The sequence below is a fragment of the Nomascus leucogenys genome, chromosome 10 (assembly GCF_006542625.1).
Source record: "Nomascus leucogenys isolate Asia chromosome 10, Asia_NLE_v1, whole genome shotgun sequence".
NCBI lineage: Eukaryota > Metazoa > Chordata > Mammalia > Primates > Hylobatidae > Nomascus > Nomascus leucogenys.
Window position 1 is genome coordinate 54,433,656 of NC_044390.1, and position 24,654 is coordinate 54,458,309.

At 49.8% G+C, this 24,654-nt stretch overlaps 1 protein-coding gene across 9 annotated transcripts in view; it reads right to left on the bottom strand.

Moving 5' to 3' along the window:
- Positions 1 to 23,646, bottom strand: part of NWD1 (NACHT and WD repeat domain containing 1) — a 99,244-nt gene extending 75,598 nt beyond the window's left edge. For 3 of the 9 annotated variants that reach the window (XM_030820515.1, XM_030820511.1, XM_030820507.1), the window contains exons 1-4: positions 23,260 to 23,645; positions 12,072 to 12,157; positions 6,661 to 6,777; positions 1,344 to 1,641 (exon numbers count right to left, since the gene is read on the bottom strand). In XM_030820515.1, the coding sequence (XP_030676375.1) occupies positions 1,344 to 1,641; positions 6,661 to 6,777; positions 12,072 to 12,157; positions 23,260 to 23,353 (595 nt within the window). In that variant the 5' untranslated portion in view covers positions 23,354 to 23,645. Of the gene's footprint in view, positions 1 to 1,343; positions 1,642 to 6,660; positions 6,778 to 12,071; positions 12,158 to 18,852; positions 18,951 to 21,939; positions 22,163 to 23,259 lie in introns of those variants that run through there. The other 6 variants (XM_030820509.1, XM_030820508.1, XM_030820513.1 and 3 more) reach the window with 6 other exon arrangements.
- Between the last annotated feature and the right edge of the window lie 1,008 nt (positions 23,647 to 24,654).

Consider the following 24,654-nt stretch of genomic DNA (forward strand, 5'->3'; position numbering starts at 1 on the left):
TATGTTATTGGTAGGCTATTAGTAGTTAAGTTTTGGGGGAGTCAAAAGTTATACACAGATTTTTGACTGTGCAAGGGGTTACAGTCCCTAAACACTATGTTGTTCAAGGCTAGACTGTATTTTATTTAATTAATTAATTTATTTATTTAGAGACAGGGTCTCACTCTGTCACCCCTGCTGGAGTGCAGTGGCAAGATCATAGCTCAATGCAGCCTCCAACTCCTGGGCTCAAGCAATCCTCTCATCTCAGCCTCCTGAGTAGCTGGGGCAACAGGCATGCACCACCATACCTAGCTAATTTTGTTTTTGTTTTTGTTTTTTGAGACAGGTCTCTCTTTGTAACCCCAGCTGGAGTGCAGTGGCGTGATCTCGGCTCACCACAGCCTCTGCCTCCTGGGCTCAAGCAATCCTCCTGCCTCAGCTTCCTGAGTAGCTGGGACTACAGGCGTGCACCACCATGTCTGGCAAATTTTAAAAAGTTTTTTTTTGGTTTTTTTTTGTAGAGATGAGGTGTCACTATATTGCCCAGGCTGGTCTTGAGCTCCTGAACTCAAGTGATTCTCCTGCCTCAGCCTTCCAAAATGCTGGGATTACAGGTAGGCACCACTGGGCTCAGCCTGCCAGATTTTAGTAATACAAATCCTGCATCCTAGGAACCCCTCTGTCCCAGGCAAACTGGGATGGTAGTCACCCTGGATTGCTCCCCCTGATATGGTTTGGCTGTGTCCCCACCCAAATCTCATCTTGAATTGTACTCCCATAATTCACATGTGTTGTGGGAGGGACCTGGTGGGAGATAATTGAATCATGGGGGGTGGTTTCCCCCATACTGTTCTCATGGTAGTGAGTAAGTCTCACGAGATCTGATGGTTTTATAGGGAATTTCCCCTTTCGCTTGGCTCTCACTCTGTCTTATCTGCCACCATGTAAGACGTGACTTTGCTTCTCCTTTGCCTTCTGCCATGATTGTGAGGCCTCCCCAGCCACGTGGAATTGTGAGTCCATTGAATCTCTTTCCTTTGTAAATTACCCAGCCTCAAGTATGCCTTTATTAGTGGCATGAGAACAGACTAATATGCCCCCTGTGCCAGGAGCCTCCCAGGGAGACAAGAAGAAAGAGCCAGCAAGGAGAGGAAGATCCTGAGACCAAGATTCATCAGGAACGTGGCTGAACCATCTTGGATAAGTAAAACAGCCTTTCTCAGAGCCGAGGGACCAGAGGTTGACTGGTTTGGCATTTGCAAGAAACGCAGACTGTTGCATTTTTGCCAACAGGGGATGGATATTCTGAACATGCCATCAGTTTCATGTGGATCTCCAGAGGAGAGTGCCTGAAGCCTCACCTGACCGGTGGTAGCGCTGCCACTGCTCCTGGGTGATGAGCCCCAGCCTCCAGGCCTTCTGGGCTCCAGAGCGGAGGACAGAGGTTAGGTTGGCCTCCTCTGGTTCACACGCCTCCCCAGTACCTGGTGCCTGCAGGATGTAGGTGGGAGGAACCGCATTCTCATCCCTCTGGAAGTGTCGTGCCACCAGCTCCAGGTCACTAGGCCTGGCAGTCAGATGGGCCCTCAATACCTCCCATTCCTTCTCATCGATCCTCGAGGGAACCAGACAGGGGCCATACTGATCACCGATGAGGGCCTGGCAGAGAGGAAGTCACAGATTCAAATCTCACTTTTTTTCTTCAGACAGGGTCTTGCTCTGTCGCCCAGGCTGGAGTGCGATGGTGCAACCATGGCTCACTGCAGCCTCGACCTCCTGGGTTCAAGTGATCCTCCCGCTTGGACCACAGTCACATGCCACCACACCCAGCTAATTTTTACGTTTTTATTTTTGGTACAGACAGGGTCTCACTACATTACCCAGGCTGGTATTAAACTCCTGGACTCAAGTGATCCTCCCATCTCAGCCTCACAAAGTGCTGGGATTACAGTCGTGAGCCACTGTCCCCAGCCACAATTTACTATTCTTTGTCCAATTCAATATATAAGTAAATGACTCTAGCTGCTTTTGTGGGTCCTTATTTCCTCATGAGGGTTCTTGTGCCATGTAAAAAACTTGTATTAACAAATGTATATCGGCTGGGCACGGTGGCTCACACCTGTAATCTCAGCACTTTGGGAGGCCAAGGCAGTTGGATCACCTGAAGTCAGGAGTTAAAGACCGGCCTGGCAAACATGGCGAAACCCCGTCTCTACTAAAAATACAAAAATTAGCTGGTTTCGGTGGCGGGAGCCTGTTATGCCAGCTACCTGGGAGGCTGAGGCAGGAGATTCACTAGAACCCAGGAGGCAGAGGTTGCAGTGAGCCAAGATTGAGCCATTGCACTCCAGCCTGGACCACAGAGTGAGACTGTCTCAAAATAAATAAATAAATAAATATGTATGGCTTCTTTTTTCCTGTTAATCAATTTTATGTCAATTTAATTCTTTAATCCAACCAGCACTCTAAGAAGATGGAGGTGAAGTTGACCTCCCTTATAGCCCGGAGCCACCAGAAGTCACGAGGGGCAATAAAGAATTGTCCCCTAGGCTGGGCATGGTGGCTCATGCCTGTAATCCCAACACTTTGGGGGGCCAAGGCAGGAGGATCTCTTGAGCCCAGGAGTTAGAGACTAACTGGGCAACATAGTGAGACCCCCATGTCTACAAAAATTAAAAATCATCAGGGTGTGGGGGTGTGCATCTGTAGTCTCAGGTACTCATGAGGCTGAGGCTGGAGGATCACTTGAGCTCAGGAGTTCGAGGCTGCAGTGAGCTGTGATCGCACCACTGCACTCCAGCCTGGGGGACAGAGTGAGACCCTGTCTCTAAAAAAACAAATAATGGGGCTGGGCAAGGTGGCTCACGCCTGTAATCTCAACACTTCGGGAGGCTGAGGTGGGCAGATCATTTGAGGTCAGGAGGAGTTCGAGACCAGTCTGGCCAACATGGTGAAACCCCTACTAAAAATACAAAAATTAGCCAGGCATGGTGGTGTGCAGGTCTAATCCCAGCTACTAGGGAGGCTGAGGCAGGAGATGCGCTCGAAGCCGGGAGGCGAAGGTTGCAGTGAGCCAAGATCTCACCATTGCACTCCAGCCTGGGCGACAGAGCAAGACTGTGTCTCAAATAAAATAATCATAATAATAACAGGCAACATAGTGAGACCCTGTCTCTATAAAAAAATTTTTTAAAAATAGCCAGGCATGGTGGCACATGCCTGTAGTCCCAGCCGCTCAGGAGCCTGAGGCAGGAGAATCGCTTGAACCCTGGAGGCGGAGGTTGTGGTGAGCCGAGATCGCGACATTGCACTCCAGCCTGGGCAACAAGAGCGAAACTCCGTCTCAAAATATATATACGATTTATCTTGATAATTAAGATTTAAATTAAATCTTGTGGTGGTTCTCCATTCTAGTTCTGGTCCTTCCAGGGAGAATCAGAGGTGAAGCAGGGCTAAGAGGACCCTAAGTCCAGCTCTCCCCTTTTATTATCATGCAAACAGGTACCTTGGGATGGAACAAAATTAGTCCAATGTCACAGGATGGCTTAAGGGCTGACCAGGGAGAAAGGGAGAGATCAGAACTCAGTATGAAAGTGCCACATTCAGAGCACAGTCAGCCCACAGATATTTATTTATTTATTATTTATTTTATTTTTTTGAGATGGAATCTCCCTCTGTCGCCCAGGCTGGAGTGCAGTGGCACAATCTCGGATCACTGCAACCTCTGCCTCCTGAATTCAAGTGATTCTCTGGCCTCAGCCTCCTGAGTAGCTGGGATTACAGGCGTGAGCCACCACGCCTGGCTAATTTTTATATTTTTAGTAGAGACAGGGTTTCGCCATGTTGGCCAGGCTGGTCTCAAATTCTTGATCTCAGGTGATCCGCCTGCTTCAGCCTCCCAAAATGTTGGGATTACAGGCATGAGCCACTGAGACTGGCCTATTTACTTTTTTTGAGACACAGTTTCACTCTGTCACCCAGGCTGGAGTGCAGTGGTACAATCTCAGCTCACTGCAACCTCCACCTCCCCAGTAGTTGGGACTACAGGCGCCCACCACCACACCCGGCTAATTTTTGTATTTTTAGTAGAGACTGGGTTTCACCATGTTGGCCAGACTGGTCTCAAACTCCTGACCTCAAATAATCTGCCCACCTCAGCCTCCCAATATGCTGGGATTACAGGCAGGAGCCACCGGGCCCAGCCAACCTTGGAGTCTTAGCCAAAGAGGCAAGCATCAATCTGAGAATCAGACCAAGGTCAAATGGCAGCTGTTAGAGCGCTAGGAAGAAAGGGTAAAACATGGGTCGTACATAGCCTGGGCAGTCAGGGAAATTCACCTGAGCTGCAGAATAAGACATGAAAAGAGCCGGGCATGGTGGCTTATGCCTATAATCCCAGCACGTTGGGAGGCCAAGGCAGGTGGATTACCTGAGGTCAGGAGTTCGAGACTTGCCTGGCCAACACAGTGAAACCCCATATCTACTAAAAATATTAAAAAAATTAGCCAGGTGTGGTGGTAGGTGCCTGTAATCCCAGCTACTTGGGAGGCTAAGGCAGGAGAATTGCTTGAACCCAGGAGAGGGAGGTTTCAGTGAACCGACATGGTGCCACTGCACTCTAGCCTGGGCGACAGAGTAAGACTCCATCTCAAAACAAAACAAAACAAAACAAAAAAACCAAAAACATGAAAAGGAGTTTATTAGGCAGAGTACCTTGCAGGTAGGGAGAGCGGCATGTGCAAAGGCCCTATGACAGGAAGAAGCATGGCTGCTGCCGGAAGGGCAGAGCGGCTAAGGCACTGGCAAGAAGAGGGACAGCGAAGGCAGATAAGGCTGTCCCCTCCCCCTTTTCTTTCTTTTGAGTCAGAGTTTCGCTCTTGTTACCCAGGCTGGTGTGCAATAGTGCAATCTTGGCTCGCTGCAACCTCTGCCTCCCAGATTCAAGTGATTCTCCTGCCTCAGCCTCCCAAGGAGCTGGGATTACAGGCACCCACGACCATACCCGGCTAATTTTTTGCATTTTTAGTAGAGACAGGGTTTCGCCATGTTGGCCAGGCTGGTCTCAAACTCCTGACCTCAAGTGATCCGCCTGCCTCGGCCTCTCAAAGTGCTTGGATTACAGGCGTGAGCCACCGCACCCGGCCCCCCTGCACAAGATTCTGTAGGGCATGGGAGGCCATAAAATTTTGGTCTTAATGCCAGGACCACACTCGGAGTAGGTGCAAACCAGAATCCAAAAGAGTTAACCTGGGCCAGTGCGGTGGCTCACACCTGTAATCCCAGCACTTTGGGAGAATAGGGTGGGCAGATCACTTGATCTTAGGAGTTAGCCTGGGCAACGGAGCTAACTTTACTTGCAAAGCTTTACTTACAAAGACAGGCAGCAGGCCACACTTGTCTTTCAGGCTATAGCTTGTTGGCCTCTGCTCTAGAATTTCTTTTTTTTTTTTTTTTCGAGATGGACTCTTGCTCTGTTGCCCAGGCTGGAGTACAGTGGCATGATCTCAGCTCACTGCAACCTCTGCCTCCCAGGTTCAAGCAATTCTCCTGCCTCAGCCTCCCAAGTAGCTGGGATTACAGGCACGTGCCACCATGCCCAGCTTATTTTTTAGTAGATACGGGGTTTCACTATGTTGGCCAGGCTGGTCTCAAACTCCTGACCTCATGATCCACCCACCTTGGCCTCCCAAAGTGCTGGGATTACAGGTGTGAGCCACCATGCCTGGCCCCCTGCTGTAGAATTTCTAAGGAAAATGTGATCGTTCTTGGATGTATCTGGAACTCGATGTAAGACTCAGGCCAGCCTGGGCAACATAGCAAGACCCATCTCCAAAAAAATAAAAAACAAAAACTTAAAACTAGACCAGGTACATTGGCTTATGCCTGTAATCCTAGAACTTTGGGAGGCCAAGGTGGGAGGATCGCTTGTGCCCAGGAGTTTGAGACCAGCCTGGGCAACATAATGAGACCCCATCTTTCCAAAAAATACTAGCCAACTGTGGTGGCACACACCTGTAGTCCCAGCTACTCGGGAGAACAAGGCAGGAAGATCACAAGCCCAAGAGTTCAAGGCTGTAGTGAGCCATGATCTCACCACTGCACTCTAGCCTGGGCTTTTTTGAGACCCTGTCTCAAAAAAGAAAAAGAAAAGACAAAGAAAAAAGACTCAGGAATATCATTCAATTTTAATAGTCCAAACCATTAATTGTGGACTGGAGATTGATTTTGTGATAGAGGGGGTACAATTGGAAGAGAGAGGGGAGAAGTCCTCACAACCTGAAACCAGTGGGCACATGGAGGAAAAAAGATATCCCAAGACCCTGTGGGTTTCCACCTTTTCCATGGTTTTCCAGGATCCTAAAGTTCTATAGACATAAAGTGGAGGGGGTGGGGAAGGTGGGAGAAAGTCCGGATCAAATTCCAAGATTCCTGCTGGCTTCAACATTCTACTTTCCAAGCCACTTGCTGCTTCCATTTGACTGCTAATGTCTAGATCCCATTCAGCTCTGCAGAAAGAGTTCTGTGATTGATTGGTAATGTCTGCCACAGGCAGGCCATAGGAATACGGATACGAAAGCAGAAATGGTACCTACTTCCCTCCGCTGATCAGTTTGTCTAGAAAGCAGGGGGCATATCCTGGAGGAGTAAGAGCTAACCCATTCCTCCCGAGACACTCACAACAAAAGCTGGCCCTATGGATGTTTTCCAACACCGGTCAACCTCCTCCAAGCAGAGTTCTGTGGTCAAGCAGTCAGTGGCTTCAATGTTCCGAATACCCCACCTCAGATCAACAACCTGGGAAATAGAAAGAAGTTTGTCAGAGAGGTGGCATGACAGGTGATTTGTTTTTTCAATCCCTTTTGACAAAAGCAGAAAGTTTCTTTCAAAAATTTTTGATAGCCTCTTCCTGTAGGGAGATGTCTGGATTAAAAGAACTTGAACCAAATTCATAACCTCAGTATAATTGTGAGAAAAATAACAGACAGACCCAGACTGGAGGGAAGGGCATTCTTCAAGATGCCCTGCCAGTCAAAGCCAAGCATGGTGGTGGGCACCTGTAGTCCCAGCTACTCGGGAGGCTGAGGTGGGAAGATCAATTGAGCCCACAAGGCAGAGGTTGCAGTGAGCTCTTATTGTACTACTGCACGCCAGCCTGGACAACAGAGCCAGACTCTGTCAAAAGAAAGAAAGAGAGAGAGAGAGGAAGGAAGGAAGGAAGGAAGGAAGGAAGGAAGGAAAAAGACTGCCAAGGTCATGAGAAATAAGGTGACTGAGAAATTGACACAGACCAGAGGAGACTAGGGCAATAAGACAATGAAATGCAATGGGGCACCCTGGATGGGATTCTTCACCAGAAAAGACAGATAGAAGAGCTGGCAACATTTGAATAAAGTCAGGAGGTTAACAGTCAGGTACCAATGTTGATTTCTCTTTTTTTTTTTTTTTTTGAGATGGAGTCTTGCTATGTTGCCCAGGCTGGAGTGCAGTGGTGCGATCCTGTCTCACTGGAAAATCCTTCCTTCCTTCCTTCCTTCCTTCCTTCCTTCCTTCCTTCCTTCCAGTGGCATGATCTTGGCTCATTGTAACTTTTGCCTACTGGGTTCAAGTGATTCTTATGCCTCAGTCTCCTGAGTAGCTGGAACTACAGGCGCACACCACCATGCCTGGCTAATTTTTTGTATTTTTAGTAGAGATAAGGTTTCACCATATTGGCCAGGCTGGTCTCAAACTCTTGACTTCAGGTGATCCACCCACCTTGGCCTCCCAAAACGCTGGGATTACAGGCGTGAGCCACTGCCCCCAGCCTGATTTCTTTCTTTCTTTTTTTTTTTTTTTTTTTTTTTTGGTTGGGGGGACAGAGTCTTGCTCTGTCGCCCAGGCTGGAGCTTAGTGGTGCACTCTCAGCTCACTGCAACCTCTGCCTCCCGAGTTCAAGCAATTCTCCTGCCTCAGCCTCCCCAGTAGCTGGGATTACAGGCGTGCGCCACCACGCCTGGCTAATTTTTTTGTATTTTTATTAGAGATAAAGTTTCACTATGTTGGCCAGGCTGGTCTCAAACTCCTGATCTCAAGTGATCTGTCTGCCTCAGCCTCCCAAAATGTTAGGATTACAGGCGCGAGCTACTGCACCTGGCCTCAAAGTTCATTTCATAGTTGTAACAACATAGTTGATTGTGCTGTGGTTAGGTAAAATGTTAGGAGACACAGAGTGTGGGGTGTATGGGAACTCTGTACTGTCCATGCGTTTCCTGTAAGCCTGAATTCCAAATTCAGAAGTTTATTTATAAACATTTAGTCGGGCACGGTGGCATGTGCCTATAATCCCAGCTACTCTGGAGGCTGAAGCATGAGGATTGCTTGAGCCCAGGAGATCAAGACCAGGTTGGGCAATGTAGCAAGACCTCATCTCTAAAAAAATAAAAATTAAGAAATAAAAAAGTAGGTTAATTAAAATTAAAAAAAAATAGAACAGAGGCAGGGCGAAGTGGCTCACCCCTATAATCCCAGCACTATGGGAGGCCAAGGCAGGAGGATCTCTTGAGGCCAGGAGTTTAAGACCAGCCTAGACAATATAGGGAGACGTTGTCTCTACAAAAATAAATAAATAAATAAATAGTCAGGTGTAGTGGTGTGTGCCTGTAGTCTCAGATACTTGAGAGGCTGAGACACGAGGATCACCTGAGCCCAGAAAGCTGCAGTGAGCTGTGATTGCACCCCTGCACTCCAGCCTGGGTGACAGAGCGACACCCTGTTGCAAGAAAAACAGAAAAAAAAAAAAAAGAAAGAAAATCTTTTTTTTTTTTTTCTTTTTTGAGGTGGAGTGTTGCTCTGTCACCCAGGCTGGAGTGCAGTGGCGCAATCTTGGCTCACTGCAAGCTCTGCCTCCCGGGTTCACGCCATTCTCCTGCCTCAGCCTCCCGAGTAGCTGGGACTACAGGCGCCTGCCACCACGCCTGGCTAATTTTTTGCATTTTTTAGTAGAGATGGGGTTTCACCGTGTTAGCCAGGATGGTCTCAATCTCCTGACCTCGTGATCTGCCCACCTCGGCCTCCCAGAGTGCTGGGATTACAGGCGTGAGCCACTGCGCCCTGCCAGAAAAGCTTTTTTAAAAAAGGAACTTGGCCATCTTCAAACTGTTGCTTTGAAAGCAAGGACGTGTCCACACTTGTTCACAAAGCTTTCCTTGCAAAGGAGGGTGTTTAGTTTGGCCAGCACTGGACGTAGCAAGGTCTCCTTGGCAACTGCACGCTTGCGGTTCATTTGTGCCTGCTCGCCATGGGGAGGCTGGGCACAACAGCTCAGTCCAAGTAGGCAAAGCTGACCCTGCGGAAGCCTGGGGTGACAGGGAGACAAAGACAACTCGCAACAGTCCCTGCCTCCCTGAATTCTTTAGCACTGAGAGAAAGACACATAGATTCCTAAGACAAGCAGTGAGAGGCCAGCAGTACTCAATGTGACTGGAGGAAGAAAGGGGGAGGAACAATGAGTTAGAGGAGCAGGAAAGGAAAAGGGGTCAGGAGCAAGCCTCCAGAAGGAGCTTGTGCCTCCAGAGGGACCGCCGTCTCCCGATGTGCGTGTGGAGGATGTTGACAGCATCCGCGTCAGAGCACCGGCGTGGGCACTAAACAGAAAAGCTTGACCATTTCATCAGCTCTCAGTGCTGATGCTTCCATAGTGCCTTTGACATTGAAGTGTGTCTCATGATCAGTGGTGGGCAGAGTGGAATTTCCAGCACTGCTTCTTTCTTAGTAATAAATATACAAACCATAACAATCATGCATCTTTTTCCTTTTCTTTTCTTTTTTACCCAAAAATCCACTTTATTTTATTTATTATTTTTTTTTTTGAGACAGAGTCTCACTCTGTTGCCTAGGCTGGAGTGCAGTGGCATTATCTCGGCTCACTGCAGCCACCACCTCCCAGGTTCAAGCAATTCTCCTGCCCCAGCCTCCCGAGTAGCTGGGATTACAGGTGTGTGTCACCACACCTGGCTAATTTTTGTATTTTTAGTAGAGAGGGAGTTTCACCACGTTGGCCAGGCTGGTCTTGAACTCCTGACCTCAGGTGATCTACCTGCCTTGGCCTCCCAAAGTGCTGGGATTATAGGCATGAGCCACTGTGCCCGGCCCAGATGCTTTTTTTTTTTTAAGACAGCATCCCAATCTGGCACCCAGGCTAGAGTGCAGTGGCTCCATCACAGCTCACTGCAGCCTCAAACTCCTGGGTTCAAGTGATCCTCTCACCCCAGCCTCCCTAGTAGCTGGGACTACAGGTGGGCGTCACTATACCCAGCTCATTTTTTTTAATTTTATAGAGACGGGATCTTGTTATATTACCCAGGTTGGTATCAAACTCCTGGCCTCCAGCAATCCTCCTGCCTTGGCCTCCCAAAGCACTGGGAATACAGGTGTTAGCCACTGTGCCTGGCCTCATCTTTTAACCAAATGGGACTTTGGTGCAACGAATCATTCTCATAAATAGCAAGAAGGCAGCCTCAAGTTAAGCTGAGACTCCAAAGATGTTCATCAGTTTCCACAGGGAAATGTGCAGGCAGAAACATCTCCGGTTAGCCAGGGATAGTGCTGCATGCCTGTAGTTTCAGCTCCTCAGGAGGCTGAGACAGGAGGATCCCTTGAGCCCAGAAGGTCAAGGTTGCAGTGAGCTGTGAGATCACACCACTGCACTGTTTTTTTTTGTTTTTTTGAGATGAAGTCTTGCTCTGTCATCCACTGGACCTCGTCTGAAAAAAAAAAAATTTCCCTAGCCAGGGATTGGTACAAGGAGACACCGTTAGGGGCTCCTACTGTTTTGGGACTGTGCCAAACAGGTACACCATCGGCGTTCTAGAAAAAGGCATGTCCCACCTCCATGCCCATCCCCCAAATCGCAAAGCCCTCTTATACTCCTCCTGAAGCCCAGTACGAAGAGGGCCAGGAAGCCCTGAAGGCAAGACAAAAACAGCAGCAACAACAACGGACAGTTAAATGACACGCCCAAGGTCACACTGCAAGGGAGGCAGCGATGAATCTGTGTTCCAAAGCATTCACTCCTACTCACTTTTCTACACCACCTGCCACGCTAACCAAGCACGGTGCACACGGCTGTAACCCCTCCACCTGCCATTTTTTTTTTTTTTTTTTTTTTTTGAGACGGAGCCTCGCTCTGTCACCCAGGCTGGAGTGCAGTGGCTTGCTCTCAGCTCACTGCAATCTCCGCTTCCCAAGTTCAGGTGATTCTCCTGCCTCAGCCTCCTGAGTAGCTGGGACTACAGGCCATGAGCCACCACGCCCGGCTAATTTTTGTATTTTTAGTAGACACAGAGTTTCATCATGTTGCCCAGGCTAGTTTCAAGCTTCTGATCTCAAGTGATCTGCCCGCCTTGGCCTCCCAAAGTGCTGGGATTACAGGCGTCAGCCACCACGCCTGGTTCCACCTGCCTTTTTACAGTCCCAAGGATTTTTATCTCCACAGCCGGATCTCCAGGACCAACTACAGAATCTACGGGACTCGGTGCAAAAAGAACATGTGGGACCTTTGTTTAAAAATCACTGTGAATTTTAAAACTCAACAATAAAGCATTAAAAGAGCATGGATAGCGGGGCATGGTGGCAGGCACCTGTAATCCCAGCTACTCAGGAGGCTGAGGCGGGAGAATCGCTTGAACCCTGGAGGCGGAGGTTGCAGTGAGCTGAGATTGCACCATTGCACTCCAGCCTGGGTGGCAGAGCTAGACTCCGTCTCAAAAAAAAAAAAAAAAAAAGCATGGGGCCGGGCTCAGTGGCTTACACCTGTAATCCCAGCACTTTGGGAGGCCGAGGCGGGCAGATCACAAGGTCAAGAGATCAAGACCATCCTGGCCAACACGGTGAAACCCTGTCTCTACTAAAAATACAAAAATTAGCTGGGCGTGGTGGCGCACGCCTGTAATCCCAGCTACTCAAGAGGCTGAGGCAGGAGAATTGCCTGAACCCAGGAGGCGGAGGTTGCAGTGAGCCGCGATCGTGCCACTGCACTCCAGCCTGGCGACAGAACAAGGACTATGTGCCAAAAAAAAAAAAGCATGGAGCGCGGAGTGACTTCTGGTTACCTCAAACATCAAGCCGTGCTTCTGGCAGAAGGTCTGCACTTCAGGGTAGGCAGTGCTCTGCAGGGCTTCCCTCTCTGCGTCCATATCTGCAAGGAAAGGCATGGAAGGTATTAGTGGAAAGGACTCAGAACTCTTCCCAGCCTAATAGCTCTGCTTTTATTTTATTGATTTACTTTTGTCTTTTTTCCCCTTTTTTGTGGAGAATGAGATCTCGCTATGTTGCCCAGGCTGGTCTCGAGTTCCTGGCCTCAAGAGATCCTCTCTCCTCTGCCTCCCAAAGTGTTGGGATTACAGGCGTGAGCCACTGCGCCTGGCCTATGGCTAAAGCCTCATCTGCCGCCACCATCTCAAAAAAAAAAAAGAAAGAAAAAGAAAAAAATCGCCATAGGCAGTTATTTTATTTATTTTGTGGAATCTCCTTATGTTTCCTAGGCTGGTCTTGAACTCCTGGAATCAAGCCATCTTCCCGCCTCAGCCTCCCAAAATGTTGGGATTACAGACATGAGCCACTGTACCCAGCCCTACATACATTTTCTAAAAAAAATTTTTTAAGGGACAGGTCTCACTCCATCACCCAGGCTGGAGTGCAGTGGTGCAATCATAGCTCACTGTAACCTCAAACTCCTAGCATCAGTCAATCCTCCCACCTCAGCCTCCCAAGTAGCTGGGATTATAGGGGTGCACCACCACAGCCATATACATTTTTTAAAATTTTTTGTAGAGAAGGAGTCTCACTATGTTTTCTAGGCTGGTCTCAGACTCCTAGGCTCAAGCAATCCAATTGCTTTGGCCTCTCAAAGCACTGGGATTACAGGAGTGAGCCACCGTGCCCATTGGATTATATCTTGTTTGCCATTGTACCCCTTATGCTTAACCAAGGGGCACAATAAATAAATACATAAATAGATTTTGGGTTTTTTTTGTTGTTTTTTTTTTGTTTGTATGCTTGTTTGTTTGTTTTTTGAGATGGAGTCTTGCTCTGTCACCAGGCTGGAGTGCAGTGGCGTGATCTCAGCTCACTGCAACCTCCGCCTCCTTGGTTCAAGCAATTCCCCTGCCTCAGCCTCCCAAGTAGCTGGGATTACAGGCGTGCGCCACCACACCTGGCTAATTTTTTGTGTTTTAGTAGAGACGGGGTTTCATCATGTTGGCCAGGAAGGTTTCGATCTCCTGACCTTGTGATCTGCCCACCTCGGCCTCCCAAAGTGCTGGGATTACAGGTGTGAGCCACTGCGCCCGGCCCATAAATAAATAGTTTTAAAAAGTAATTGCAGTTTGTGAAGAGTGCTGTTGAAAACACATGGGTGGGTTAGGCAAGAGAATAACAGGAACAAATCTTTCCCTTCCCTTCCTTCCTTCCTTCCTTCCTTCCTTCCTTCCTTCCTTCCTTCCTTCCCTCTCTTTCTTTTCTTTTCTCTTTTTTTTTTTTTTGAGACAGAGTCTCGTTGTGTTGCCCAGGCTGGAATGCAGTGGCACAATCTCGGCTAACTGCAACCTCCGCCTACCAGATTCAAGCGATTCTCCTGCCTCAGCCTCCTGAGTAGCTGGGATTATAGGCGCACACCACCACACTGGGCTAATTTTTGTATTTTTAGTAGAGATGGGGTTTCACCATGTTGGTCACGCTGGTCTCAAACTCCCGACCTCAGGTGCCTCGGCCCCCTAAAGTGCTGGGATTACAGGCATGAGCCACTGTACCCAGCCACTTTTTTTTTTTTTTTTTTACTTTTTGTAAAGATGGGGCCTTGCCATGTTGCTCAGGCTGGTCTTGAACTCCTGAGCTCAAGCAATCCACCCACCTCAGAGGGACAAATCTACTTTACATTGAGGGGCAGAGAAGGGCTCCCTGAAGAGGGGGTGTTTGCACTGAGACCCAAAGGATCAGAATAAGAAGGAGAAGAGGGAACCGTGAGAGTGATAGCCCTGATATGGGCCCCCCAGGGCCTTGTGGGTTCCCGGATCTGTGGGTTCTGGTGTGGGTACAACAGATAGACAAGGGGGTGACCACAGGAGATAAGGTTGGTGAGGGTGAGCAGGGTCCGGTCACACAGGGCCATGCAGCTGTGGCAAGATTCTGGCAGTTTTTGAGCCTAACACACAGTACGTTGGTCATAAATATTAGTTGTAACATCATATGCCACTCACAGCAACTCTATCAAGTTGGGTTCTCAGTCTGGCTTCTTGAGGAGGAAACAGAGGGTCCAGGAGGCTCCCACATGAGTCACTACCTGAGCTGCATTCACATCATCGAGGTTTCCCAATGTGCTGGGATTGCAGGTGTGAACCACCACACCTGGCCCACAAGCTGCAATTACTTTATTTTTTTTTTTTTTTGAGATGGAGCCTTGCTCTGTTGCCCAGGCTGGAGTGCAGTGGCATGATCTCGGCTCGCTGCAAGCTCAGTCTCCTGGGTTCACGCCATTCTCTTGCCTCGGCCTCCCGAGCAGCTGGGACTACAGGCGTCCGCCACCATGCCTGGCTAATTTTTTTGTATTTTTAGTAGAGACGGGGTTTCACCGTGTTAGCCAGTATGGTCTCAATCTCCTGACCTCGTGATTTGCCCACCTCAGCCTCCCAAAGTGCTGGGATTACAGGCGTGAGGCACCACGCCTGGCCTGCAGTTACTTAATTTATGTGTCCATTCCCTGAACCAGGATGTAATTTCTATGAGAGCACATATACATAGAGTGGTGTGGCCAGGCATGGTGGCTTACGCCTGTAATCCCAGCACTTTGGGAGGCCGAGTGGGGCGGATGACCTGAGGTCAGGAGTTCGACAGCAGCCTGGTCAGCATGGTGAAACCCCATCTCTACTAAAAATACAAAAATTAGTCGGACATGGTGGCAGGTGGCTGTAATCTCAGCTGCTCGGGAGGCTGAGGCAGGAGAATCCCTTGAACCTGGGAGATAGAGGTAATAGTGAGTCCAGATCGCACCACTGCACGCCAGCCTGGGCGACAGAAAAAAAAAAAAGAGCAGTGACCCAGCAAATGTTCCATAATACTCTGTTCTCCAAAACAAATTTTTAAAAATCCTATTTGTATTTTCTGCCAATTTCCGTGGTTTAAATACTCCACCCTGATTAATATCAAGTTGCCAACTGACTTCACTGAATGTGGAGTTGGGCAGTGCTGTGTAGCAGCATGCTATTATCTAATATCTCCTTTTTGAGTTTTTGGTTTATTTTGTTTTTTGAGACAGAGTCTTGCTCTGTTGCCCAGGCTGGAGTGCTGTGGCGCGATCTTGGCTCACTGCAACCTCTGCCTCCAGGTTCAAGGGATTCTCCTGTCTCTCCAGTAGCCGGGATTACAGGCACCCACCACCACGCCCGGCTAATTTTTTGTATTTTTAGTAGAGACGGGGTTTCGCCATGTTGCCCAGGTTGGTCTTCAACTCTTGACCTCAAGTGATCCACCCGCCTCAGCCTCCCAAAGTGCTGGGATTACAGGCGTGAAACACGATACTTGATTCATGTCTAGGTCTCTTAAAGGACTCCATGAGCCGTGCCCATTGCCCTGACACTGCCTGAGAGTGCCCACCTGCCTCTGAGCCCCCATCTGTACCCTGCACCTTACCTGAGACTGTGGAACTGATGAAGATGGTCACACCGCTGGGTGGAGGTGCTGGGAGGGGGCCGGCTTCACCCTGCAGAAGCCGCCGGCGGGTACTCGGGCTGAGGGGGCCCACGCTCATTGCTGCCTACACACCAAGATGACTCTTCCCCTGGAAGGGCGTGGGGCTCAGAGACCTCACGCCAGCAGCCAGGCAGGCTTCCTGGTAGGCCAGCCAGGCAGGGCCATCAGGAAAGGGGAGGCAGTTTCACCTTCCGAGGCTCCCCCGTGACCTGCAGCCCCCACCACCTCCAGTGCCTCTGGGGAGCTGAACCAGCTCCTCTCCACTGCTTTCCTTGGTCTGCAAGCACTCATGGAGGGATATTAGACAGTGGCCTCCCCGCCAAGACCTCTGGATGTTGGCTCCTCTAGGCACGGGAGTCCTCTTCCCAGCTCCTCGTCCTCAGAGCGCAGTGGTCACCATAGCAACTGTGGCTTCCCAGTGCTGGGCATTGGGGCCCAGGGACCAGCCAACCTCTCGAACACCCGGGTCCCCTGGGGCCTACCCATGTAAGTTGAGCCTGAGCCCAGGTGTGCAGAGGAGAGGCTGGGAGCCATGCCCAGCCCCACAGCCCAGACAAGAAAGACAAACGCTTGACGAAAGTCCCACCCGATCCTGCCCTTACCACCCCCTCCCACGAGGCAAAGTCCTTCCACGACCAGGCACCGCGCATACTATTTCAACCAGGGGTTCTCACTTGGGGACCATTCAGCCCCCAGGGGACACCTGCAATGTCTGGAGACCTTTCCAGTTGCCACGACTGGAGGATGCTACTGGCATCACGTGGGTGGAGACCAGGGATGCTGCTCAACATCTAACAATGCCCAGGAAGCCCCAACAAAGAAGGATCCGTCCCCAGTTGTCAGCAGTGTTGAAAAACTGAGAAACCAGTTTTAGGCCAGACGCAGTGGCTCATGCCTGTAATCCCAGCACTTTGGGAGGCCGAGATGGGTGGATCACTTGAGGTCAGGAGTTCAAACCAGCCTGGCCAACATGGTGAAACCCCGTCTCTATGAAAAATACAAAAATTAGCCGGGCATGGTGGTGCAGGCCTGTAATCCCAGCTACTTGGGAGGCTGAGGCAGGAGAATCGCTTGAACTCAGGAGGTGGAGGTTGCAGTGAACTGAGATCACACCACTGCACTCCGGCCTGGTGACAGAGGGAGACTCCATCTCAAAAGAAAAAAGAAAAAAAGAAAGAAAACAGTTTTAAATCAACTCTAGTAGCTGGGCACGGTGGCTTGTTCCAGTAGCCCAGCTATTCAAGAGGCCAGGGCAGGAGGATCTCTTGAGCCAGGAGTTCAAGACCAGCCGGGGCAACACAGTGAGACCTCATCTCTGCAAAAAAAAGTTTTTTAAAAATAGAGCCATGGGCCAGGAGCTGTGGCTCACGCCTGCAATCCCAGCACTTTGGGAGGCCAAGGTGGGCAGATCACCTGAGGTCAAGAGTTCGAGACCAGCCTGACCGACATGCAGATACGCTGACTCTTCTAAAAATACAAAATTAGCCGTGTGTGGTGGTGCGTGCCTGTAATCCTAGCTACTCCGGAGGCTGAGGCAGGAGAATCACTTGAACTCGGGAGGCAGAGGTTGCAGTGAGCCAAGATCGTGCCACTGCACTCCAGCCTGGGCGACAGGAATGAAACTCTGTCTAAAAAAAAACAAAAAACAAACAAACAAAAAAGCAATGTAGCTATGGCATGATGGTGCCTGCCTGTTGTCCCAGCCACTTGGGAAGCTGAGATAGGAGGATTGCATGAGCCCAAGAGTTCAAGGCTGCTGTGAGCTACAATCACGTGCCTGTAATCCCACCACTTTGGGAGGCCAAGGTAGATGGATCACTTGAGGTCATGAGTTCAAGACCAGCCTGGCCAACATGGTGAAACCCCATCTCTAGTAAAAATACAGAAATAAGCCAGGCGTGGTCGTGTGCCCCTGTAGTCCTAGCTACTCAGGAGGCTGAGGCAGGAGCATAGCTTGAACCTGGGAGGCAGAGGTTGAAGTGAGCCAAAATCGTGCCACTGCATTCCAGCCTGAGTGACAGAGGGAGACTCCATCTCAAAAATAAATAAATAAATAAATGAACAACAAAATTAAATAAATAAATAAACTCTAGCTAGTTATCTTTGCCTGCAGGAGGTTTGTTGTTACGTGATACAGAGTCTTGCTCTGCCACCCAGGCTGGAGTGCAGTGGTGTGATCATAGCTCACTGTAGCCTGGATCTCCTGGGCTCAAGCGATCCTCCCATCTCAGCCTCCCAAGTAGCTGGGACTACAGGTGTGCACCATCATGTCTGGCTAATTAAAAAAAAAAAAAAATTTGTATAGAGTCTGGGCACAGTGGATCATGCCTATAATTCCAGCACTTTGGGAGACCAAGACGGGAGAATCATTTGAGCCTAGGAGTCTAGGATCAGCCTGGCCAACCTTGTCTCTACTAAAAATACAAAAATTAGCTGACCATGGTGGTGCACACCTGTAGTCCCAGCTATTCGAGAGACTGATGCAAGGGAATTGCTTGAACCTGGGAGGCAGAGAGGTTGCAGTGAGCCAAGATCATACCACTGCACTCCAGCCTGGGAGACAGAGTGAGACTCTGTCTCAAAATATTAAAAAATAAAATAAAATAAGAATTTTTGGCCAGGCACAGTGGCTCACGCCTGTAATCCCAGCACTTTGGGAGGCAGAAGCAGGTGGATCACCTGAGGTCAGGAGTTCCAGACCAGCCTGGCCAACATGGTGAAACCCCATCTCTACTAAAAATACAAAAAATTAGCCGGGCGTGGTGGCACATGCCTGTAGTCCCAGCTACTTGGGAGGCTGAGGCAGGAGAATTACTTGAACCTGGGAGGTGGAGGTTGCAGTGAGCCGAGATCACACCATTACACTCCAGCCTGGGCAACACGAGCGAAACTTCGTCTCAAAAAAAATTTTTTTTTTTTTTAGAGATGGGGTCTCACTGGGTTGAGTTCAAGGCTGGAACTTGGCAGGCTCCTGGCAACAAGCGATCCTCTCACCTGAGCCTCCCAAAGTGCTGATACTACAGGCGTGAGCCCCCACGCCCAGCCATGATCTGACATTATTGAAAATGCTCTGGCGACCTGAATCCTGCCCAACCTCTTCACAACAGCAGCAAACCACTGCTGGAGGCAGAGAGAACACACGTATACCTTGGCATCCATGAGCCTGGTTTGAATGCCGGCTCCTCCATGGCCCTCCTGGAGGACTTAAGCAAGTGGCCTCCCTCCCAGGGCATCAGCCGCATGGTCTGTGAAATGAAAATAAGAGCCATTCAGGGCGCTCGTCTCTGCAGCAATATACGCAATGTGTTAGCAGATCAAAATTATGCCGAAAATATCCACCTTGAACAAAACATCAACAAGGCGGTTGGGTCTGTAAAATGCCCAGCATTAGTGAGCACTCAACAAAACAGTGATATTGATTCTACTGGGTCAACTGTATTTTCAAACCTTTGTGTCTTTGCTTTTACTATCCTCTCTGCCTTGACTTCCCTTCCCTGCCTTGTCCACCCAGGACAGACTCTGCCATTGAGGGATCCCCAAGAGCACCCTCAAGCTCCATGATTCCTTAGGACTCAGAGAATTCTAAAATGGTGTGATAGCCCAGGCGAGGTGGCTCACGCCTGTAATCCCAGGACTTTGGGAGGCCAAGGCGGGGCCAATCACTTGAGGTTAGGAGTCGGAGACCAGCCAGGCCAACATGGTGAAACCCCGTCTCTACTAAAAATACAAAAATTAGCCAGGCATGACGGTGCACGTCTGTAATCCCAGCTACCTGGGGGGCTGAGACACCAGAATCGCTTGAACCAGGGAGGTGGAGGTTGCAGTGAGCTGAGATCACACTACACCCAGCCTTGGCAATAGAGGGACAGTCCATCTCAAAACAAAACAAAACAAAACAAAACAGAAAAAGCTGTAAAATAGGTACTCATAGGTTATGATGAATGGATATAAATTAAAATCAGCCAAGGGACCAGGCGCAGTGGCTCATGCCTGTAATCTCGGCACTTTGAGAGGTTGAGGTGGGGATTGCTTGAGCCCAGGAGTTCAAGACCAGCCTGGGCAACACAGGGAGACAGAGTCTCTACAAAATAAAAAAAGTATCCAGGGTCAGACGTGGTGGCTCACACCTGTAATCCCAGCACTTTGGGAGTCCAAGGGTTCAAGACCAGCCTGGGCAACATGGTGAAACCCCATCTCTACAAAAAATTTAAAAATTAGCCAGATGTGGTGCACACCTGTGGTCCCAGCTATTCACAAGGCTGAGGTGAGAGGATCACTTGAGCCTGGGAGACAGAGGTTGCAGCGAGCCAAGATCGCGACACTGTACTCCAGCCTCGGCAACAGAGCCAGACCCTATTTCAACAACAGCAAAAAAATCAGCTGGGCATGGTGATTCGTGTCTGTGGTCCTAGCTACTTGGGAGGCTGAGATGGGAGAATCACTTGAGCACAGGAGGTTGAGGCTGCAGTGAGCCACCACTGGGCAACAGAGAGAGACTCTGCCTCAAAAAATAAAATAAGATCAGGCACAGGAAGAGGCATCCAGGGCAGGGTCCAAAAGAGACCAGGTGTGAGATTTCAGTTGTCCCCTCCCAGTGAAGTTGTATGGCCAGCACTTAAATCTCCCAGCAGTGATGTGTGACAACATGAATAGTTTGCCACCAACTAGGAAAGCTCTCCTGAACCTTGGTGTCTGGGGTTTTTATTGGGGGTTGGTCATGTAGACATGATTGACCACCTGCATAGCTGGCCTTAATCCGCAGCCCCTCCAGAGGTCAACCAATATTGCGTGACTTAAAGCTCCCTCTCTAAGTCATGTTGTTAGTATCTAGTGTGAGCAAAGGCTCTCCAGGTAAACAAAGACACCCTTATCCCATTCCTAGGGCTTAGAGGTCACTTCCCAGGAGCAGGTCCAGAGCTACAACTTTAATGTGTGGGGTATGGACAACTCAGGCCTACTGAGTTAATTCTTTTTTTTTTTTTTTTTTTGAGATGGAGTCTTGCTCTGTCGCCCAGGCTGGAGTGCAGTGGCGCAATCTCGGCTCACTGCAAGCTCCGCCTCCCGGGTTCACGCCATTCTCCTGCCTCAGCCTCTCCGAGTAGCTGGGACTACAGGCGCCCGCCACCACGCCTGGCTAATTTTTTGTATTTTTAGTAGAGACGGGGTTTCACCGTGGTCTTGATCTCCTGACCTCGTGATCCGCCCGCCTCGGCCTCCCCAAGTGCTGGGATTACAAGTGTGAGCCACCGCACCCGGCCTAATTCTTTTTTAAGAGTCAGGGTCAGCCAGGCACAGTGGCTCACATCTGTAATCCCAGCACTTTGGGAGGCCAAGGCGGGCAGATCACCTGAGGTCAGGAGTTTGAGACCAGCCTGGCCAACATGGAGAAACCCCACCTCTACTAAAAATACAAAATTAGCTGGGCATGATGGTGCATGCCTGTAATCCCAGCTACTCAGGGAGGCTGAGGCAGGAGAATTGGTTGAAACCAGGAAGCGGACATTGCAGTGAGCTGAGATCGCGCCATTGCACTCCAGCCTGGGTGACAGAGCAAGACCGTCTCAAAAAAAAAGAATCCAGTCTTGCTCTGTCGCCCAGGCTGGAGTGCAGTGGTACTATTGTGGCTCACTGCAGGCTCCATCTCTTGTCCTCAAGTGATCCTCCTACCTCAGCCTCCTGAGTAGCTGGGACTAACAGGCACACACCACCATGCCTAGCTAGTTTTGTGTTTTTTTTTTTTAAGAGATAGGGTCTCACTCCATTGCCCAGATTAGAGTGCAGTGACATGATCATAGCTCACTGCAGCCTTGAACTGCTGGACTCAAACCATCCTCCTGCCTCAGCCTCTCAAGTAGCTGGAACTATAGGCATGTGCCACCATGCTAGGCTTAAGTTTTTTATTTTTTGTAGAGACAGGAGTCTCACTATGTTGCTCAGGCTGGTCTTGAACTCTTGGCCTCAAGCCATCCTCCTGCCTCAGCCTCCCAAAGTGCTGGGATTAGAGGCATGAACCACCACATGCAGCCAGTTAATTATTTTCTCAGCAGTAAAGGCCCAGTAAATAGAGTTGAGTGTCACCATTCAACAGATGAGAAAACTGCAGCTTAGAGTGAGAACTTTCTCACCAGCTAGAAGGGCAGAGTCAGGGAACGAGTGCTGGTCAGACTCCTCTCCTCCAGGGACCCCACCCCCATAAACCCAGCCCGGCCCCCCAGCCACCTTCCCACAACTCACCCGGTTACCACAGTTTAGCTGCAGCCTGCTGATCTCACTGAGGCCCCAGTTCTGGGTCCCAGCATCTCTCCAGACCTCTCTTAGCACCTTCTGCCCAATCTTCTGACCTTGAATTTGCCTCCACCACGATTTCTGTTCCTTCTCTCGTTTTCCTGGGTCCCAGCAGGCTCCTTGGACCCGAATTCACTTCAGCGCTTGGCCACGCTCCCTCGGTTACTGCCTCCTGATGATCGTAGGAGGATCAGAGTCTTTGACCTTGACTTTCACCTCTAGGCTTTTTCCTAGTCTCTCTCCCAGACTTCCTCCATCTCAGTATGACAGACATTTGAGGCCAGATCATCCTCTGTGGTGGCAATTGTCCCATGCATTTTAGGATGTTGCAAAGCATTTCCGGCCTCCACCCACTAGATTTCAACAGCACACCCCCACCACCACCACCAAAGTCGTCACAATTAAAAAGTATCCCTAGGCTGGGTGTGGTGGCTCACACCTCTAATCCCAGCACTTTGAGAGGCCAAAACAGGCAGACTGCTTGAGGCCAGGAGTTTGAGACCAGCCTGGCCAACTTAGTGAAACCCCATCTCTACTAAAACTACAAAAATTAGCTGGCGTGGTGGCATGCACCTGTAATCCCAGCTACTCAGAAGCCTGAGGCAGGAGAATCGCTTGAACCTGGGAAGCAGAGGTTGCAGTGAGCCGAGATCGTGCCACTGCACTCCAGCCTGGGCAACAGAGCAAGACTCCATCTCAAAAACAAAAAGTCTCGTCCGGGCGCGGTGGCTCACGCCTGTCATCCCAGCACTTTGGGAGGCCGAGGAGGGTGGATCATGAGGTCAGGAGATCGAGACCATCCTGGCTAACACAGTGAAACCCCATTTCTACTAAAAATACAGAAAATTAGCTGGACGTGTGGTGGACACCTGTAGTCCCACCTACTCGGGAGGCTGAGGCAGGAGAATGGCGTGAACCTGGGAGGCAGAGCTTGCAGTGACTAAGATCGCGCCACTGCACTCCAGCCTAGCGACAGAGCGAGACTCCGTCTCAAAAAAAAAGTCTCCCTAGACACTGCAATGTCCCCTAGGGGGCAGAATTCCCCTTACTTGAGAACCCCTAGTCTAATGCATTTAGCTTATTTCAACCTCAGGGCCTTTGCACGTCCTGTACTTTAATGCTCTATGCTGCATCTGTTCATATTGTTCACATTTTAGCTTCAATGCTACCTCCTCCTGAGAGGCTGTCTCTGACCATCCCATTGCGTAGTGACCCCTTAAGTCACTCCCAATGCCATCGCTCTATTTTAATTTTCTGCATGGTACTCACCACCAGCTGATATGTTTCTACGTGTTATTGTTTGTCTCTCCCACGAGAAAGTTAATTCCATGAGCCCAAGGATGTTGTCTGGTAAGGTTGGCATGCCTGGCACATAGTAGGTGCTCAGTAAATTATCATCACAACAGGTTCCTCCACAACTGTTTCTCTTTCTTGACTTCTGTTTGTTGCTGAAGAAGACAGCTGAGCAAGACTGGGCTTCCCCAGTAAGGACAGAGGCCCTTTGCAGTGTCAGCGTTCTGGCTGTCCTGGGGGCTCCAGCCTCTCTTTAGCCCTTGCTGGTAGTTGAACGACCAATTTAGACTCCTCCGGGGAAATAGGTTAGAGAGGACAGTTTCCTGGCCTCGGCGCCACCCGGAAGACAAGCCCCTGGCTATCCTAGTAACTTTTGTTTTGGGTATTTTATGGGTCTCTCCTTGCCCAATTCTCCCAGCAACTGGGATAATGAAAGAAATTGTTTGCGCTTGGGCACCAGCTTAGCTGGGCATTCAGCCCAGACTTGGTGGTTAACCATTGTGTGCCAGGCTGATACGACTCCTCGTAAAAGATGCCATTTGCTGACGGTCTAGGAGGTGCCAGTTGGTTGGCATTTGGCCTTAGCAGTCCACATTATTACCCCAAGAGATGGACATTATGATCCTGTTTCACGGATGAAGAAAACAAGATGCACAACAGTGAAGTCCCTTGCCTGTGACGCTTCACTACTCTGCACTTGAATTTTCTCACTAACCTCCTGGGTTGGTGAGACAGTGAAAAGCGTTTATATAGAGAGTGAGACTAACACCACACCTACATCACAGGAAGGGCCCGTGAGATGTTAGCCATGATTAATTACCATTAAAACTCCAAGGCCAGGCACAGTGGCTCATGCCTGTAATCCCAGCACTTTGGGAGGCCAAGGCGGGTGGATCACCCGAGGTCAGGCATTCAAGACCAGACTGGCCAATATGGTAAGACCCCTATCTCTACTAAAAATACAAAAATTAGCTGGGCGTGGTGACGCACGCCTGTAATCCCAGCTACTTAGGAGGCTGAGGCACAAGAATTGTTTGAACCTGGGAGTCGGTGGTTGCAATGAGCCCAGATCCTGCCACTCCACTCCAGCCTGGGCGACAGAGCAAGACTTTGTCTCAAAAACCCACAAATCGGCCGGGCACGGTGGCTCACGCCAGTAATCCCAGCACTTTGGGAGGCCGAGGCGGGTGGATCACGAGGTCAGGAGATCAAAACCATCCTGGCTAACACAGTGAAACCCCATCTCTACTAATAAAAAAAAAAATACAAAAAATTAGCCGGGTGTGGTGGTTTGCGCCTGTAGTCCCAGCTACTCGGAAGCTGAGGCAGGAGAATGGCGTGAACCTGGAAGGTGGAGCTTGCAGTGAGCCG